Consider the following 20,651-nt stretch of genomic DNA (forward strand, 5'->3'; position numbering starts at 1 on the left):
TACTTCAATGCAGTAGTTGAAATAAAATAAAATTAACATGCTTTACTGCATTCAATTTTGTTCACATAGAGAGAGCTTTGCATGTACTGAAGACCAAGGGCCGATTATTCAACGTTATGTGGTTGGGCAAGTATCTCCCCACGACTAGAAATGAATGCAGTAAAGTATACAAATCTTAATTTCAGCTGCTGTGTTGAAATTACTCGTGCAATACTACAGTATTATACTAAGTGGGGCAAACATGGCCATATTCTAGGGGTTAAAGGTACATATAAAGGTTAAAGGTGGTTGCGTTTAAATGGAAGTTTTGCTTTTCTAAACTTTTTAGCTATTCATTCAGACAAAATGCACTATTTATAATTCAGTGATAGAGACCACCTACCAGCTGATCAGAAACCAATAAGCATCAAAACAGCTATCCTAATGGTGTCTCAGAATTTTAATGTATAGTGGATTCATCTTCTTTAATGATGCTGCTATACAGGTAAAGCATATGAATTTTATTTTATTTAAATGCAGGAGAGGGACTGTCACTTTTTTTTTTTTTTTTTTTTTTTTTGTAGAATGGGTTATGAAGGATAGCTGCTTGTCATATTTAAGTTTTACAAATATGGACTTCACATTTGTAAAACTTAAAAGTCGGAATATTCCGGTTAGAGATTATGACAAAACAAATAAGATTTCATATAAAAAGTACAATCATGCTACATATTCAAAAGTATGCTAATGGTAGACAATTAATGATTTGCTAATCATGCTCTGTCATTTCATATGCAATAACATTTTAACAGCTGTAAGCAATAAATAAAAATAACTATATAAAGGTTGAAGACAATCCAGACCAACAACAAGAGGGGGAAAAAAAAGTTAAAGTGGGAATAGTATACTAACAAATACATTCTACTATGCTGAAGAATTGAAATGCATGATTGCAACCTACACCAAGAGCAGCAATTTATTAAAAGATTATTATAATAAACAATTTTTTTTTAATAATAAAAATGTGCTTACTCTTTTCCTTCCATTATGCAATGCCCATAACAAAAAAGGATGATGTCGTCCTTTTGTCCTATGGGCATTGCATTTTGAAAAAACATACCACTTTAAATGCTGTAAAGAGAATTTTTTTTATATATTATAATTTAAAAACTATTAATATTTTTAAAAGCATTTTGAACGACCTAGCAAGTAATTTTTACATCACTTTTATACTCTGATATTCAGACAGAGTACAGAATTTGAAAAATATATACATCTGTGAAAAATATTTCATGTATGATCTTTCTACATATACATTATAAAAATAAACTGATCATAAAGAAGATATTAAATACAAATTAAATTTCACAAAATTGCTATATTAAAAAAATGCACAAATCGATCGATAAATTATATTTTTTAAATAGTAATCACAAGGACTTCATTTTAGCCATCAACTCTTCTAAAGTCTGGCTAGTTTCTTCAACTGTTTCTTCTTCTTTTAGCTAAAACAGAAATTATTTGTCTTTCAAAAATCAAAAATAAATATTTTTTGAGAGTTGAGGAGATGGAAAAGAGAGAAGAAAGAAATGCAATTGGACTATAGTAACTGTAAAAAAAAAAAAATCTGATACATATCTTGCTTTTAATATCTGAGAACACAAAAACTAGTCTAGTATTCCTTTAATTTGGAAAAATTTGAAAATATTAAGTAAAAAAAAGTTATTCCACAAATTTCAACACTTACTTGTGTTGCAAGAGGCTTTGTGTATGCCAATTTCACTCCTTCAACAAGCCCTGGAATTGTTTCTTCTTCAGCATTTAATTCTTCTTCAGTAGTTTCAGATACCAGACAAATTCCTAAAAAAAATAATAATAATAAAAATAAAATAAAATAACAAAAACTGGCAAACTCTACTAGAATGAAATTCACTTAATAAACTGACTGCTGCCCTCTCATCTGTGGATGAGAAGTCAGCACTCAGTTACTATGTGCCACTACATATATGGTTACTGTATTACACCTAATAATTTAAAAAGGCCTGATAATCTAGATAAAAAGCCCATAATAAATCTTGCTAAAACTCTAGCTAAAATAATGCAATTTATCTTATCACATAAAATCAAAACACAATGTAGATACTGTACAAGGGCTATGGTCTCAACCTATGGAGAATTCACTTGATGCAATGTTTAGCGCAACAGCATCATTGTTATACATAAGCGAATCACTGAAACAGTGAAAATGGCGTCGTTTCTATTATATCTCATATTGTGAATACCTTCACAATGAGTTGCCTGATACTGCAATACCTCGAATAAGCAACGCTTCACCAGTGGAGAACACTATTGTTATTTATTCTCAGTGGATACCAACACCCAGAAGGCCATTGTTTCAAGGCTGGGCCTCTCATTGGTGGATGGGTAAGTACCCTGGTGTTGCAGTAAGTGACATCCCAGATGGTATACAATAATATAGACTGAAAATATTTGCTAGGGGAATTCACTTGAAATAATGGTTAGTGCACCAGATGCTATTTCACTAACCATTATGTCAAGTGAATTCCCCATAGGTTGAGGCCATAACCCTTCCAAATTCTTTCAGTCTATACAGTTGTTTTTTTTTTTTTTTTTTTGGTAGTTGTTGGCTCATCGGCTTCTGTGGCCATAATGCACCTCCCAAAGTTTTTGCAGTACTTTGATCCAAGCCCGAGGCGGGATTCGAACCCGCGACCTTTGGGTTGCCAGGCAGGTACTTTACCCACCCCGGCTAGCCCGGTCGGCACAGTTGTTGTATACTATCTGGCATCTCTCGTATTGCAAAGTTATACTTCACATGCTTTATTGCATTCAATTTTGTTCACATAGAGAGAAAGAGCTTTGCATGTACTAAAGACCAAGGGCCGATTACTCAACATTATGTGGTGGGCAAGTATCTCCCCATGACTAGAAATGAATGCAGTAAAGTATACAAATCTTAATTTCAACTGCTGTGTTGAAATTACCCCAGAAATACTACAGTATTATATTGTTACTGAGAATAAGTAACAATAGTCGTTTTCACCGGTGAAACATAGCTTATTCAAGGTAGTGCAATATCAGGGAACTCATTGTGAAGGTATTAACAATATTAGATATGATAAAAACTATGCCATTTTCACCATTTTGGTGATTCACTTACATATAACAATGATGCTATTGCACTAACCATTATCTCAAGATACTGTACAATTAAACAATTAAGAAAGTAAAATATATGATTAAAAACAATAAAACATGCAGATAAAATATATGGCATAATTTGAATTACACTCTTTCATGATGATGAAAATGTTCGAATATGGCAATAATCCTACATGGAATTAAACATAAATAATATCACACTGTGGTGGGCCCATAAGTAACCAGATGCCATTATCACGTCTCCTATAATATATCTTGACATTATTTTATTTTATTTATTTTATAACTTAACATATAGTATTTAAATTATAAATCATCATGTTTTAATTTTGTGTTAAAATATAATTTTTTATATATATAGAGTATATAAAACAGGTAAAAAAAAAAAAAAAAGGAAAAGAAAAGAAAATAGATGTACCTGGACGCGCGCAAGGCTACAGAACAGGATACAACTATAAAATAAGAAATAGAAATAATTGATAAAGGACACAGTAAGATGGGAAATTTATTAACGTGCCAGGCCTAATGGAAGAAGATATGAGAAGAAAAGAATGTTAAGAACCTAATAAATTAAGTGGAATTAAGTGGAAATAATGGCTGAATTAATAAGCCAAATCATATTTACAAAAAGCTAGAAAGGAAGGTTCTTAACATTCTTTTCTTCTCATATCTTCTTCCATTAGGCCTGGCACGTTGTTGTTAATAACTTTCCCATCTTACTATGTCCTTTATCAATTATTTCTATTTCTTATATATATATATATAAATAAAAAATAAAATAAAAATATATAAAAGATACTATTTCAATTTTCAATTTTTTTCAAAATTTATTTCAAATTTGGCATTTTGTGAAGTATGTAAAATGTGAATATCATGCATGTTGGTAACTCTGTAGCACAAGTGAATATTTCCTTCTGTGTATGAATAATAACTCATTTGTTATTATTCAATAATAATGAATTTTTCAAATGGATTGTTCAAAATTATCTCATGTAAGGCCATTAGCGCCACTGACATATCATTTGGATAGATTAGATTAAATCATGCAGGAGAGTTCTATATATATTCAACCCTAGGGGCTCGCATCTGTGAAGCAATATGGTCTTAGTTGCTAATGCTCCTAAAAACCAAATAATAAACAAACAAACAAACAACCAGCTCGCATCTGGTGAGTATGGGCTTGGCACACACCCAGGGTTCTGAGCTGGCTATCATAATTCTTCTATTCCTTGGTGATTCCCTTCTACTTCTGACTCTTGTTCTTTCTCTCTCTCTCTCTCTCTCTCTCTCTCTCTCTCTCAGGGTAACTCAGAAATTTTTTTTTTGGCTGGTGCAGCAAAAGCCCCAGGCTTCCTTGCACCATATGGCTAATGATAATAATAACCTGAACTAGAAACAAACACATACATACGCTGTGGTGTCAGTACCAATAATGGTCCCATGCTAATGTTACTATAAATTAAAAATAGAGCAAACATGGTGGTGCACAAACAGATAGGTTCTCTGATGCAATAACTCTCAGAAAATAATAAAAAAAAAACACAAAAAACCATACTATGTAAGAATTTATTTGTATTTAGGATGGTACAGAAAATCACTAATTTTTATCTTCAACCAACACTTAACATGGGCTCATTATTTTCGAGAGCAACCTCACTTGTCCAGCACCACCTCTGCAGGGTTAAAAAAATAGTCATTTATGTACTATTTTACAAAATACAGGACACATACTTAAAGAGGAATGTGCAAGAATGTAGGGGTTGTGTTATGAGTAGGTAACATGAAAATGTCCTCATCATGTTAATGCCTTCAAATATCTTCAAAGCATTTGAATGTACAGTTGATTCTTTGTTTTTTACCACTTCCTCTTGTTTATCACAAAAATAAAATCAACATACACATTTTTTGGACATTTTGTGCAAGGAACTGTATACTAAAGTCATAGTTGCTGATGTGCAGAAAAATTCAAATAAACAATTAAATTAGGACTTCCAAAAAAAAAAAAAAAAAAAAATCCGAAGTCTTCCATACCCTTATCCTATCTAATGCCTTGAGCTTGAATTACTTTGAAATGATTTGAAAGCTTACCTTTCTACTTTATTAAAATCAAACGCAATTTTTAAAAATCACTCACTACCATGAATTTTGGAACTGTTTCAACCAAATTCAATGTTAAAAAAAGCCTTTTTTTTTTTTTTTTTTTAAATTGCAGCAAAATGACTATAAACTTGTTTTCTCTGTATATGAAAGGCATATATAGCATACGACACTTGGAATTTGCAATACAGAGCAACCAAAAGACAAATTTAATAGGATAAAAACTTTGCCAAGTCCAAGTGATTTTTTTATTTATATAAAGTATTTGACTTCAACCAACAAGCAAACAGATGGGCTTATCTATTGGATGCCTTGCTATTCTATACACTGGAAACCTTACACTGTCATCAATTTAATTATTCAATGTTTTATTCTTCTTTGTTATCTCAGCAATATCATTTAAATAAATGTGTTTTTGAAAGTGAATGCAGAGTTTGTATTTATTTCTTCATTTGCTATTAAGTTCTATCAAATCATTTCTATAAAATACAGCAGCCAAAATGACAACTAATAGTTTATATAAACTTACCCCATTCATTGTCTTCATGCAAAACTTCATCTTTTATCTCCACCACTGCTTCTTTAGGCTTTTCAGCTTCTCTTTTCTATCAGAAACAAATTAAGATAATTCCATTAAAAATGTGTATCTGTTTATACATTTCAAGTATGCTTAACAAGATAAAAAAACATATTTTCATTAAGATGTACTATATACAGCAATAAGTTTAATTCATATGCTGAGAAATTTGAATCTTTGGTGTGGGGCAGCCTTCATTTTTAATCACATTTTTTTCTTGGAGCGATAATCATGAAAAACTAAGTTGCTGAAGTTTATTCACTGTCACGCGATGTACTTCATGGGAAAGCATGGAGGCCATGATCAAATCAAATTTCACAAAATTGTTTTTTTTAGGAGCATTAGCAACTAATGCCATATTGCTGCGGGGATATGCGGTGGTCATTCCCTGACCTTTCCGCATCCTTCATATTTGGTGGTCATGGGCTCGAACGCCGGTCTAATCAGGAAACGTGTGCTACACACTGCTGCTCCTGCCCACCTGGCTACAGAGGCGCCTCACAAAATTGTGTGTCGTAGAAATAATGTTTTACTTACACATCACCTCATAATATAACTTCAACTTACCAAGTTCAAACTCAATTAAGCTGTAATCACATAATTACACTGTTGAATGTCGAGTATTGACTTAACACTGGTATTATTTAGTTACTTAATGGGAATTTGGGAGAACAAAAAGATACCGACAGTGTGGCTACACACCTATCATGGACAACGATGAAATCTGCACTGCTGCTTTAGTGACTGATTCATTTCACCTATAAAAAATGTATATTGGCAAGTTGCCAATATGCTGGTTGGCAATGGCAACCAACTACCAGATATTCACTGGAATACAAAATGTGTCACTGCCTGGCACACAGTGAGGCCTACAGTTAATTAAACTTCAAAGTTGGAAAGTTTATTATTGAAATGATTCTAGAAATAGAGGATGAGCATACTATATGCGGGTCCTGTTAATCAAAATATTCATTACGTTGCATTATTCTTCACAAAATTTCATATAACTCCGTTTACTGTATATCTAGATTTAAATAGCTGGGAGTGCTGCAGTGCTTATAGACGAGCTGCCCCTGGTAAGATAGTAGTAATCAATTCTGAGCGTTCAAGATGACCTTCAAACATCACATCACAATTTTTCATAACCAGAAATCTAAGTTTGTGGTTACTACCATATTCAATTAAAGTAATCATCCAGTAATTATTTATTTATTATTATTATTTTTAAAATTTTGAATCATTCAGATTTATTGTATATCCCAAAGCTATATTATATGGCTGGTTTGCAAGAGAGAAAATCCATAATAGATCACGGAGGTAAGAATCGTGCACAACTCCACCTATGTATGATCTGCATCCCCGCATGACACCCACTTTTTAAGAAATTTTCCCAATCAGAAAATGGATTTCAGCACACAATACAGAAAATTTCATGATTTACCTGGAACTCTTTTTGCCTTTGTCTGCAGAAACTATCATCACAGTTAGGATTTGGTTTCAACATCATGCTAGGAAAGAAATCTTGAAGAGCATTATAGCCCAAGTAATATGTTACACAACCAAAGTTCAGAAGATACCTAAAAAAAAAAAGATGAAAGAGTTTAAGAGAAGACAGTAATGACTTTTGGTGTTAATTAATGCCAACTGACTTACTTTCTTATCTAAACTGCATCTAGGGCTTCTAGGATAATACCCTTCTTTAGTTAAAGTTCAATGACTAATTAAATTAAGAATAGTTAAGCTTGCCTAAAATAACACACACACACACACACACACACAGATTTTTTTTTTATTTTTTTTTTTATTTCAAGTGATTTTACTTGAAGTCCATGTCACTGCTAAAGACATATTCTTAAACAATTTTCTGACAACTGCCATATTCGTTCAGGTAATTGTCACGAGAGTTCAAATTGTTGAAACCACGACAGTCGAAAGACGTGCTCTGATGCCATACTATGGGAAACATTTCCCTCACAGATGCCCCTTTAAATGGAAATCAGACACACCAATTTAGGACCAAGGGAAGGAAGGGGAAGAGTCTCTCAATACCAAGTCTTCAAAATAAATAAGTGCTGCTATTTGCATTAAAACAGAGGCCCTGTGGGCATACATTTTAATGCGTTTCAACAGCAAGTCAGACCTCTTGTGGCAAATGATATTCTTCATTTGCCACAAGCTATGATGCTACATTAATCACTAAATCACATGGGATGAAATCCACCAAAATAGCATTCCTGTGCATTCTAAAAAGATAGTTGTTATCATGTTTCCTGCACTTTGCATGGTCTTGAACTTTTTTGCTAGGAGGGGAAGAACATTAACATAATATGGATTCTGGCATGTACCCGACCAAAGACCCGCATCCCACCAAGTGACACCCAAGTCCAACTTTTAAGAAATTCTTCCAACCAGTGATGGGATTTCAATATATAATTTCCCAAATAGATTTGCATACCTACAAACACATACATAATATATGGAAAATTTCATAATTTGGCATACCCAGAACTCTTTTTGCCTCTCTCTGCAGACACTGTCTTCACATTGAAGATTTATTTTCTGTATAATACTAGGCGAGAAATATAAATTTATTCCTTCATGTCAATAGTAAATGCCATGTTCCATCCCCACAAATTAAAAAGAAATTTGGCCAGGAAACTAAAAAATTTCTGGCCAAATTTCACATATCACTGCAGACTGGTGAGCAATGTTGCCACAAGTGCTTTCTTGTGGCTGTCGGTCAATTGGCGAGACATCCATCTGCTGCAGACTTTCCAGAAGCTCAGATGCAATGTTCCATATGGTTCCATGTGAAATCTCTACTCCAACTTCATAAGACATATCTCTATCTGTATTGCTGCTTTAATGTCTTTGACAGGTTCAGACGATGTAGACAAACGTTCACTCGTATAGTCCACTATGCTCGTCTGATCATCAGCAAACCAGTAAGGCCACCTGTCACACTGTTTCCTAACCAATTATCTAATTAATTAATTGAGTTTCTGGTCGGTTTTTGATAGTAAGTGTGTTTTACCACGGAAACCAAATTATTGCTTGCACCTCTATCAGCATACACACATCCAGTACATCCAAGCTAATCTCTATGTGCTACTGAATGATAAATAAGAAAACTTTACTTTTGGTCTTTCAAAAGAATACAGCAATACCTCACTTAGCATGGCTTCAAACAGCATGGGTTTCACTATAACATGGTTTTCAATTAAATTTAAGTTGAAAATTTACTGTACATATTAAAACTCCTTCAATAGCCTAGACACGTACTCTACACATGTGCTGCATTGTCGTAGCCTAGGTATGGGCACATATATGCTGCAGTGCCAACTCTATTGTCTCATATATACTGCACATATTCCAGTAGTCCCCTCAGGCAGTAAGTGGCAACAGTGTTCAGTATTCTTAATTTCATCCTGACGAGACAACGTGATAGCTTTTCAAACATTTCATTTCACAATTTACTTTTTACCACTTTAAATACGATCGAAAATATATCTGCATCTTGGTTAGAAATCATTGCCAACAACGTGTGTTATGTTTGGCAGTATGTTTTGCCCCATTTGGCAAATGATTTCATTGGTTTTGAATCGCAAATTCAGACAATTGTTGAAGACATTGTGCAGATTGGAATAGACTTGGGATTTGAAACTTTGGACACTGCCAATGTACATGGCTGCATTGACTCACATGCAAATAACTTAGATGATGCAACTCTCCTAGAAATTGATGAGAAAATTGCATATGAAGAAGAGGAAAACAATTCTGAAGTGGATAACACTGAAGTGCACCAAAAGAATTTTCAACAGAAGAATTGAAGAAAGTTTTTCGGGGCTTGACATGGCCTGTGAGGCAATTATGAATGGAGATCCAAATGTTGGATGTAGCATCAAGATATGGCAATGGAAGGCCTCCGTAGCCGAGTGGTTAGGAGCGGGAGTGCAGTAGCACATGCTCCTTGAGTAGACCGGGGTTCAAGCCCCTGACTGCTAAATACGGTCGATCTGCCAACCCGCACTGGATCAGTATGGTAGATTAAGGTCCATTTCCCTCAACATGAATTGCTGAGGAGGCTTCCATCCTGCAGTGGGTTGATAATGGCTGCAGTTTACCTTTATAGCAAATTTTATAAGATGGGATTCAATGCTACAAAGACTTGTATGCCAAGAAAAGGAAAAGGTGACTTCACCAAACTTTATTTTTGAAATACCCAAATAAACAATAAAGCTTTTTTCTCATCTCTCATGATGTTATGTTTTCATTAATAAAATTTTTGCAATATTTTTTTATTTCAAGTCCTTTTAATTGGCTATGAAGTGCAAATTGTTTATAGACTTGTTTCTCTGGTATGCATTCATTTAAAACCTATTATAATTATACCTCAATCAGCATGGTTTCACATAACACAGAACAGTTTCGGTACCAATTATCAGTGCTATGCGGGGTATTGCTGTACATTCATTTTTTGTTTGCATTGTAATTTTGATTTCTTATTGAAAAATAAAAAACGTTTCTTCTTCAAAAGGGGGGAAAAAAGATAAGGTACTCTGATTAATCTTTATTATACATTAAACAAATACTAAAAGAGAAAAGTAAACAAACAAATAAATAAACATAATAACACTATACCACTAACAGGAAAGGAGTTCAGTAAAACACATGATTTAAACATACAGCAAACAGAAAATGATTACTTTAATGTATTTTGAACAAGAAAGCCTGCAACAATCCCCATTGTTGTGGGAAGACTGGCTGCACATACTCCTTCCCGTTTTAATGTCTTCTCATCAATATTGGCAGCAACTATCAAGGGTGGAGCACACTGAAAAATTGAAATTATTAACTTTAACACAAAGTATTTTCTAGCTGTAAAATAATTCTATAAATATTCACATTTCATTTCAAATAGCTTTTAAAAAGCCTGATCATATAGCAAAGAAAATAATTACTTTAAAGTATTCTGAACAAGAAAGCCTGCAATGATCCCTATCATTGCGGGAAGACTGGCTGTACACATTCCATCCCATTTTAATGCCTTCTCATCAATATTGGCAGCAACTACCAGGAGTGGAGCATATATGTATATACACATCACATAACAATACATTCTTTATATGTTTACATTGCAAATTCTGATTAATTCATTTTTCATAAGACTGAAAGGTAACATACACTGTGCTGCCACTTTATTAGGTACACCTACCTAGTAGAGTGTTGAGCCTCCTTTAGCCTTCAAAAACAGCCTGAATTTGTCTAGGCATGGATTGAACATGATGCTGAAAACGTTGTGCAGGAATGGAGTACCATGCAGACACGAGTGTATCACACAGTTCCTTGAGATTTTTTTTCTGGCTTGCACTGAAATCTTTGGAAATGAGGTGGTGGAGCCTGCCAGATTACTTAAATAATCTACTGGGTGCCTGACCTGCCTGCTTGTGGCAAAGTGTGGGCAATGGTGAGTCCCAATAGGGGCCCAACTGCTAAATGGTCAGAGAAACAACAGAACATAATGCTACACAACAGACCACTACCCACACACTTTTTAAATCTCTGGTCTCCACAGAGTTTTGTGTCACTCACAAAGAATACAATGTGGAGATGGGGGTAACCCGATGGTGCCGTCAGACAACTAACACACTTTACAGTTCCTTGAGATTCGATGGAGGTGTAGGCCTGCAGCGAACAGCCCTTTCCCACTCATCCCAAAGATGTTCAATAGGATTGAGATCCGTGGACTGAGAGGGCACTGCAGCAAAGAAAATTTATTATCATGTTCCTGGAACCATTCTATAGTGATTCGGGCTTTGTGCACTGGTGCATTATCCTGCTGGAAGTAACCATCTGACTGAGGATAAACTGTCAATACGAACAGATGCACTTGGTCAGCAACGATGTTTAAGCATGATGTGGAATTCAGACGTGAATCTATGGGTATCAACGGATCCAACGTGTGCCAAGAAAACATTCCCCACACCATAACACTGCTCCCACCATGTTGCACAGTAGTCGTCAGACATGATGGGTCCATGGATTCATGTTGTTTTTGCCAAATTCTGAGCCTTCCATCAACATGATGCACCAGGAACTTTGACTCATCAGACCAAGCAATTGTTTTCCAATCCTCGATAGTCCAGTGCTGGTGTTGCTGTGCCCACAGGAGGCGTGCTCTCTTGTTCTTCATTGATAACAAAGGTACACGATGTGGCCGTCGGCTGTTGTAGCCCATTTGCAACAAAGTGCGGCTAGTGGTCCGTTGTGATATTTTTTTCTGCGCACCAAGGTTGTATTCTGACATGATGTGTGACACTGTGGCCCGCCTGTTTGCTTGCACAATTCTAGCCATCTTCCTCTGATCTCTCTCATCAACAAGCGATTTTTTTCCACAGGAGTGCCGTTGACTGTGGGGCGTGAAAAGTTCAGAAGAGCTGCCGTTTCAGAGATGCTTTGTCAAGCACATCTTGCACCTACTACCATGCCATGTTCCAAGTCCGTTAGATCACTCCTTTCCCCCATTCTTGTTACGGTTTGTACACTTAACTGATACTAGAAAGGTTGTTTTGCTGCATTTATATCCACAACTGTGGTCGTGTGACTTGCAATGTTGTGGGATATACGATTTGTGTACACAGCAGGGGTGTACCTAATAAAGTGGCAGCATAGTGTACTATGCTGAAAACTGAAAAATGGATAAAGTGGAGGTGAGAGTAGTAATCAAATACCTGCAGAAGAGAGGCTTCAATCCACAAGCTGTTCATGCTGATATAATAGCAGACACCTTGGGAGACCTTACCTATTCATATGCCAATGTTAAGAAGCAGATAATTGAATTAGTGCAGAAGAGTCAGTTAAAGATGACCGATGTCAAGAATGTAAAAACCATCACAATGTCTGTGAACTCATAATGAGTGGCTGCCAAATGATGATCTAGCAGATTGCTGCGACTGTGGATACATATCAAAATCAACATTTCATCAAACTGTGACAGAGAATGTCAAGATGGGAAAGGTTTCTGTGTGCAGGATGCCGTTTTGGAATCCTGAACAAAACCTGATCAGATGTAATAGGTCAAAGAAAAATTTATGCATGTGCATGACAGATTCAGAGATACAAACACTCCCTGGCTTATGTAATACTCAACTTACAGAAATTCAAATTTACGTAAGTTTTTGCCGGCTAGTGCAAACTTAAAAAATCATGGAAACATATTGTACATCACATAGGAATAAATGGAGGTATCGTGAAAATATCATAATGTGAACCCAATAACACATTGGTTTTTTTTTTTTTGGTAATTCGTTCCAAGACCTTGGAAGTTGAAATTTTCACTATATAACTAAGCTATTTATCTCCCTAAAAGGTAATTTTTATAATGGAAATTGCACCACACTTTCATCGTTATCATGTGTTCCGTTATAAGAATCAATTTTGAACACTTTTGTGATATCTTTCTAAAGCACATTTCTAGAGGCCACTACCATAAAACCATGAAAACAATTTGCACTTTCAAGTTTATTGGGCTTTTCAGTTAGTGCAATCTATTTATAAACAGGTAGTAAACTTGATCTTATTGCATTTACAATAATACCGATAACCGGAATTCTGTGGATTTTATGTTACGGTATTATGGTGAAATGAGTTCCCCTTCACTGAAATTTTTAATAATATAAAAAACATAAATAAATTTTCAGAATCTTCTCTTCATTCCTATTTACTTATTAAAATGGTGATGGGAAAGGGACCAATGGAAAGTGCAAGTGCTGGTAGTGCTAGGAAACGAAACAAAATTGATTTAGAAACGAAGATGATTAATTAAGAAGTACGAAGCAGGACAAAGTTTGTCATCTATTGCACGGAATTAGGTCTCGCTGCTTCAACAGTTGATACTATTTTAAGGGACAGTGCGTGTATAAAAGCACATGTTAAGATCAACAGTGATCACAAAACAGCGTTCAGGTGTTATATCAAAGATGGAAAAGCTATCTATTAATAATATGGATGGAAAATCAGAGTCAGAAGCAAGTGCCCCTGAGTCTAATGGCCATTCAAGCAGAAGCAAGAAGTATTTACGAAGATATTAAGGATAAGTACAGTGAACCCCAAGCCAAGTTCGTGGCAAGCAATGGACGATTTAATAGATTCAAACATTGCAATGGTTTACACAACATTAAAGTATGCAGTGAAGTCGCCAGTGCCGATTCTGCAGCACGGTGCCCACTATCTAGGCAGGTGATGGCGCTTGCTTAGTATAGTGCATTTTTTTCTGGTAATAACTAGGACCCTCAGGTGTGCACGGACCGTTTCACTGGTGAGGTCTACCGGCAGCTGTAAGGAGACCACATGCACCCTGCCATGCTGCAATAATAATGTGCCGTGTCATCATACCTACACTGTGCATGAGTGGTTCGAGGAACACAGTGAAGATATCACCCATCTTGATTGGCTTCCAAATTCACCTGACTTCAGTTCAATTGAATATGGGTGGGATGTTTTGGAATGGAAAGTGATGTGTTTGGGTATGCAACCATCATCTATTCCAACACTGTGGAAAGCCTTGCAGGCAACTTGGCTGCACATCTCTATAGACATTTTCAGACATCTAGTGAGTCAATGCCTAAGCAAAAGGTGACCCAACACAGTATTAGGTAAGTGGTCATAATTCAGTGGTCACTGATATATATAGTAAACTGATAACAAAAAAACGAACCCCTCAAGTTTCATTTCATAAATAAGTATATGCAGTTTTCCAACTATATACACAGTTCAGCCATTGAACAAAGAGACTGATACCAGAAAAAAATAATGATTCCATGTAGGAGTAAACTAACCTTGGTTTATTCAAAGTAATTTCCTCCTGCATCCACACACTGAATGCAACAATTATGAAGCAACTGAAACGACTGCTGGAAGGCCATGACTGGTATAATGTTCAATGTTCTCGTCACAGCTCTTTGAATGGTGTCGACATCATGAAAATAATAGCATTTCAGTGGTGCTTTGGGAACAAAGAAGAGTTGCACAGGGCTGTCTAGTGAATGTGGTGGATATGAAAGTATGTAGACTTTTTTACTAGCCAAAAACTCCCAAATGAGAGCCCCTGTGGCTTGGTGTGTTGTCGTGCAAGAGAGGAACCAACTGCCATCCCCATACCGAGGCTGCACACAATGGATTCTCTGCAACAAATGTTTCAAAATATTCAGATAGTAGGTAGCAGTAACACTTTGGCCATTAGGCACAAACTCTTTGCGTACAATTCCCTTGCTATTGTAGAAAGTGATGAGCATGGTTTTGATTTGTGACCTTTCTTGATGAATTTTTTTGGCTTTGAAAGAGTCTGCCGACTTCTGCTCTGTACTTCATCTGTGGGTCATACTGAAAATGTCGCATCTTGTCACCTGTAATGATCAAATTCAAGAAGTTGGGTTTGCTTTCAGCAGTCAATGAGTTCTCTGCAGTGTTCAACTCATGCCTGTTGTTGACCACCTGTTAGTGAATGCGGAACAAACCATGCATAGACTGTCATTTTTCTCAAATCCTGGGTTATTATTTATCAAATTGTTTCCTTATTAATGCACAGATCTTCGGAACTCATTCGGAGTGGAGTGTTGCACATCGGTCATTGTTAACGATCTCCCACACCTTTTCAATCAACTCTGGCGTACAAACTGTCTTTGCTAGGCCTGGATTTCATCATCTTCCAGTTATTCTCTTCTATAGTCAAAACATTTATGCCACTCAAACACGTGCACGAGACAGACAATTCTCTCCATACATCTGCTTCATCATTTGAAATGTTTCCGAAGCACTTTTGCACAGTTGAACATAAAACTTGATATTTGCTCTTTGTTCCACAACACAGACGAGACATGCAGGTCAGCTTACACTACATTCTGAAATAATGGCAATTTCCATTGACCTTTACTGTGATGCTCAAGGAACAATCACTCTTTCATTTCATGTTTACTTCTAGTAGATGGCAGCACTAGCAATTGTCTCATAACATTAGTCTTTTTTTCAAATTGCTGCACTGTGTATAAAGCCGCAATATGTTAATTTTAATATAGACAGAGAAACATTTATGATATTTGAAAATATGCAAAAGCATTAAAAAATATATCAAAATAGTTCAAATCACGAGCAGGAACTAAATGATAGAAATTTGTTATATACCCTTTTGTATGAAACATAATAATATAGTTTTGAATTTTTTATTAAAAACTTTTATATTAAAATAGCTTACGGCAAAACATGCTGATTTCCCTGGTATGATAACCTGGATATGGCCTGATACAGCATTTTCACTGACACCTGATTCAATCCACATCTGGTTTAGTTCATTGCAAGCCTAAAAAGAAAAGAATATGCTTAAGTGCTGAAATTAAATACACACCCTCATAACTAGTTACTCACAAACATGAAAGAGATATAACAACTTACAGTATTAATAGCCATTCTTGCTTCAAAATTGTCCACACAACTAAGCACAAGATCTACAGGCTCTTGGCCATCTAAACTTCCATGGCTGAAAAAAAAAAATAAATAAATAATAATAATGAATAAAAGAAAAGGAAATTAAACCTATCATCCTATGCATTTCCCTCACCCGAAGGTACTGTCCAGATGACCTTTGAATTTCCCCAAACTGTCAGCCTCTACCACCCATGTAGGCAACTTATTCCAGTAATTTATAACTCGCTGGCTAAAATAAAACTTCCTGCAGTCCAATTTAAACATCTATCCCCAGTAGAGGCCAGATGAGTTTGCATAGTTATTGTGACTGCATACATATTTAATTAAGGGCAGCCAGATATCTGGCACCACAGATTACAACAGGTTATGCATTTTTTATGACGTGAACCTGAACATTCCTTAACTTGCGGGAATTCACATTAGGCAATGGATCATGGACGACACTATATATTTTTTCAACAAACAATACCATTCTCTCTCTTTTTTTCGTGCTAGAAAACAATAGTCAACAATCTAAAGCAAAACAATGCCAGTCCCTAAAATCTTGCACGCCTTCAAGCAGGCACACTGGTGAAAAAAACCAGACCAATTTCTATAACTTGGAAAAAAAAAAAAAAAAAAAAAAGCATGAATTTAAATTCCTCAAGTATCTAACCCCTGTAAAACTGCATCATTAATTATTTCTTAATTGAAGAAATATAACCATAAAATATTCTTTAAGGCTCTATTTTTCAAGAAAAAGGAGTTTCACCTACTACACTGTTAATTTTCCATAGTTTTTGGTGCCCTTACATCCACTTTACAACTAAGAAATTTGACTTTAAGGCAGTCAGTTAGGGAAATAATACAAATTTGTATATATATATATATATATATATATATATTTTTTTTTTTTTTTTTTTGGGCAATGAGACTTGTTTTTAATTATGTGTTTCAGCTTATTATGTAATATAGTATCAGAATTAAGAATACATTTTTAAAGTTTCCCCATATTCAACTATTTCTTGTCACTTATTGATTGAAGTATGTACACCAATGCACCCCACTGAAACCACTTGAACTGAGAACAGGCAAAAATGAGCCAGATGTAAACAAAAAAAAAAAATTTAAAAAATAAATAAAAAATAAATAAATTTTTGTTTTAATAACAATTGAAATATAATATGTATTTAATGCTTCTGCTGTGATTAATACAATAAACAAATAGCAAAAATGCATTATTTATGTATTTAGTAAACTGATAATAGTAAAACAAGCTTTCAAAATGCAATGAGTTTCATGTGTGTGTAGCCACTTGAAATTTTGCACAACTGACATAAAATGATTTGCAAAACCACCAATAATTAATACTAGAGCACAGATCATAAGCAGATGACGAAATGCAAAATAATAAATTTCAAAAATAACTTATGCTCCTATTTCAGCCTGTCTCCATGTGCCACAGTTTAATTTCTGATTTGTATCATACAATTTTAATAATATAATAATTTTACATTCACATTATATAAAATCTCTAAAAATTCATATTTTCAAAAAAGTTCAGTTGGAATAATGATATTTCACTATATAATATTTACCTAATTCTGAGCATAAAATCTTGAAAATTATTCAAGATAGTAATATTATAGTTGTAAGTTTCAAAATGGACATCTGGATTGATGAAGCTGAAATTTAAAAATTAAAATTAACAATATAAAGCTAAAAAAGAAACTCATAATTTAATAAAGTAGCATAGAATAACAAATTATATATCAAAAAAATATTCAGGAATCATCAATAAAACTATTACCGTATTTGATGGCATGGGCATATAGGATGTACCCCCATTTTAGAAAGGAAAATTAAGGAAAAAAAGTTTTAGTGTATTTAGGCATTTAATATTTATTTTAATGTGTATAGTAGAAAAAAGCTCACCCAAAACATGTGATCAGAACAGCAAAAAAAATACTAATACTGTATAATAATACATTATTTAATTATTATTGTTAATTTACCAATACAGCAATTTAAAAGAGAAATAAAAGAAATTTAGCTAATTAGAAAATATTTTATATCCAATAGTGTAACTCAACCTCTTTTCTCCTACAGCCATTGTCTGAGGGTAAAATACTTTAAAATAATGTCAAATGCCAGGATTAAACAATATTGTTATGAAATGGAGTTCTGATTAAAAACAGTGGTATACAGTTAACACTGTTCTTTATTGTATTTCAGTCACCCACAATGATTACAATTCACTGTCGTGATTATAGTCACTTCACACACAATTAAAGTACACTACCTTACACGGAGACACGCTCAACATCATGAAAGCCGGCACAGAAATAACTGGCCCATCGGTTGTGCCACCTTTTAAAGGATCAGCAAACCATTCAGAAACCTGGAGAAGGATTTTGAAGCTTCCATTGCCTTCTAAGACTTTTCCTGTGTTCCCTGGCTTTTGAAACTTCTTGCAAACAACTCTGCAAGTCCAAAAGTACCCTAGGTGTCCTGTTATCCTTCAGAAATGAAAATATTCTGACCGAACTGCAAAATACAACCTGCCCACTCACCTGATGCCAATGAGGGAGGGCTCACTTCCACATATAGGAGGCAGGGTGATTTTTCAAGGCACTTTTTCGGAAAAAAAGTGTGTCTCATATGCCGTCAAATACAGTACATATATCTTGCAGAATTTTACTAAAAACTATCATTTCAACAGATAACACAATTTAGTACTTCTGTTTGATGAGATCATTCTTACTGTATCATTACTAAAGGTATAATAATAATTATAATATTTGCATGTATAAATGTATAATAATTTATACATTTATATCCATATAAATATTAGTGTTATCCTGATAAGTAATATCTAATAAAAATATGCTGCATAACAGTTATGAATTGCAAATTCTGCATGAACGATTTCATGTAGTGTAAAAACCCTTAAGTGTTTCTTGCCCTCAACCACCTTTAACTCCATCCCACTAAGTCTTTGTGTGTTTGTTCTCTAAGCAGAAAACCTCACAGATCATTAGCAAACTTTCACAAGTTAGCATTAGCATTAGTAAAGGCATATTATGCAAGAAAGCAAGCTTATACAGCATCACTCAAAAAAAACAAAACAAAAAAAAAAAAAAACTACCCTCTCTATTTCACCCATCCATTCACTCCAAATGTTTGTTTACTTCTGCCTTGAATTTATTTAAGCTGTCAACTTCCACAACAACAGATGGAAGTTTGTTCCAGCAATCAACCACCCACTGGCTAAAGGCAAATTTATGCAAATCTATTCTACAACTGTCCTTCCTCAATTTGAATTTATGTCCCCTCAGGCGATTAATCTGGGCAAAGGGAATCCCATCAGCATTGAGCTTGCTCAAACCATTTAGGGCCTTACACACCTCAACTGAATGGATCTTATACACCTCAATCAAATACAGGCAACCCCCATATAACATAGTTTCACTCTAACATGACTGATAAATTGCAGCAATCCATGCACAACACGGTACTTATATAACATGATGTTGCTCTAACAAGGTTTGAGAATTGCAGGAAATCTTGCATAACACAGTATTTTTGAGCTTTTGTGCTGGGGAAACCCTGCTATTATGTTAGATGTAATTTTCAATGTTTCCATTCTTTTCTGTGAATCCCTGCTGTTGACTCTCTAGTCGTTATCATTTTCATGCTATTTTTCTAAAGCACATTTCTGGAGGTTACTACCATAAAACAATAAAAACAATTTGCAGCTTCTGGCTTATTGGTCTTTTCTGTTAGTGTAATCTATTATAAATGGGTAGCAAACTCAATCTTGCATTTGCTATAGGGCCTTATGCAAGAAATGCAAGAAATATAGCTGGAATTCTGTGGGTTTTCATGTTATTCTCGTGAAATGTGTTTCCCCTTCTGTGAAATATTCAATCATATAAAAAACATAAATAAATTTTCAGAAACTCATTACTCCATATCTCACTTCCATGTATCACGTTTGTTGCAACTTGTGTGTGCCGAATTCTTTGTTATTAATTGCTTATTATTTTTACTGTTTTAAATTTTATAACAAAAAAAAAAGTCAATGAATATCAATTAGTTACTATGTACATATTACAGTATGTATTAATTAAGCTATGTACATAAGCATAAACTTATTTTTATTTTGCTGACTGGAAAATATTCTTCCATTTTCACGTATCATTTAACTTTGTTAATTGGTAAGGTAATAAAGTTAAATTTGTGCTTTATATCTAAGGTGTGACTTCAGTGTATTTTGTTGAGAGATCCCTGGGTTAGGTTCTGTGCTATTGAACTTGTGCTTGTTTGAGATCATAAAAAATTGTGACTTCAAAGC

At 34.6% G+C, this 20,651-nt stretch overlaps 1 protein-coding gene across 1 annotated transcript in view; it reads right to left on the minus strand.

Moving 5' to 3' along the window:
• Positions 1–1,369: 1,369 nt before the first annotated feature.
• Uba5 (Ubiquitin-like activating enzyme 5) overlaps positions 1,370–20,651 on the minus strand; it is a 35,379-nt gene continuing 16,097 nt past the window's right edge. Inside the window, exons 5-12 of the mRNA XM_090388053.1 lie at positions 17,893–17,979; positions 16,283–16,367; positions 16,086–16,190; positions 10,543–10,670; positions 7,278–7,413; positions 5,789–5,864; positions 1,727–1,839; positions 1,370–1,484 (exon numbers count right to left, since the gene is read on the minus strand). Coding sequence (XP_090244179.1) covers positions 1,410–1,484; positions 1,727–1,839; positions 5,789–5,864; positions 7,278–7,413; positions 10,543–10,670; positions 16,086–16,190; positions 16,283–16,367; positions 17,893–17,979 — 805 coding nt within the window. The 3' untranslated portion in view covers positions 1,370–1,409. The remainder of the gene's footprint in view (positions 1,485–1,726; positions 1,840–5,788; positions 5,865–7,277; positions 7,414–10,542; positions 10,671–16,085; positions 16,191–16,282; positions 16,368–17,892; positions 17,980–20,651) is intronic.

The sequence above is a fragment of the Mastigoproctus giganteus genome, chromosome 13, assembly GCF_048544385.1.
Source record: "Mastigoproctus giganteus isolate SK-2022 chromosome 13, ASM4854438v1, whole genome shotgun sequence".
Taxonomy (NCBI): Eukaryota; Metazoa; Arthropoda; class Arachnida; order Uropygi; family Thelyphonidae; genus Mastigoproctus; species Mastigoproctus giganteus.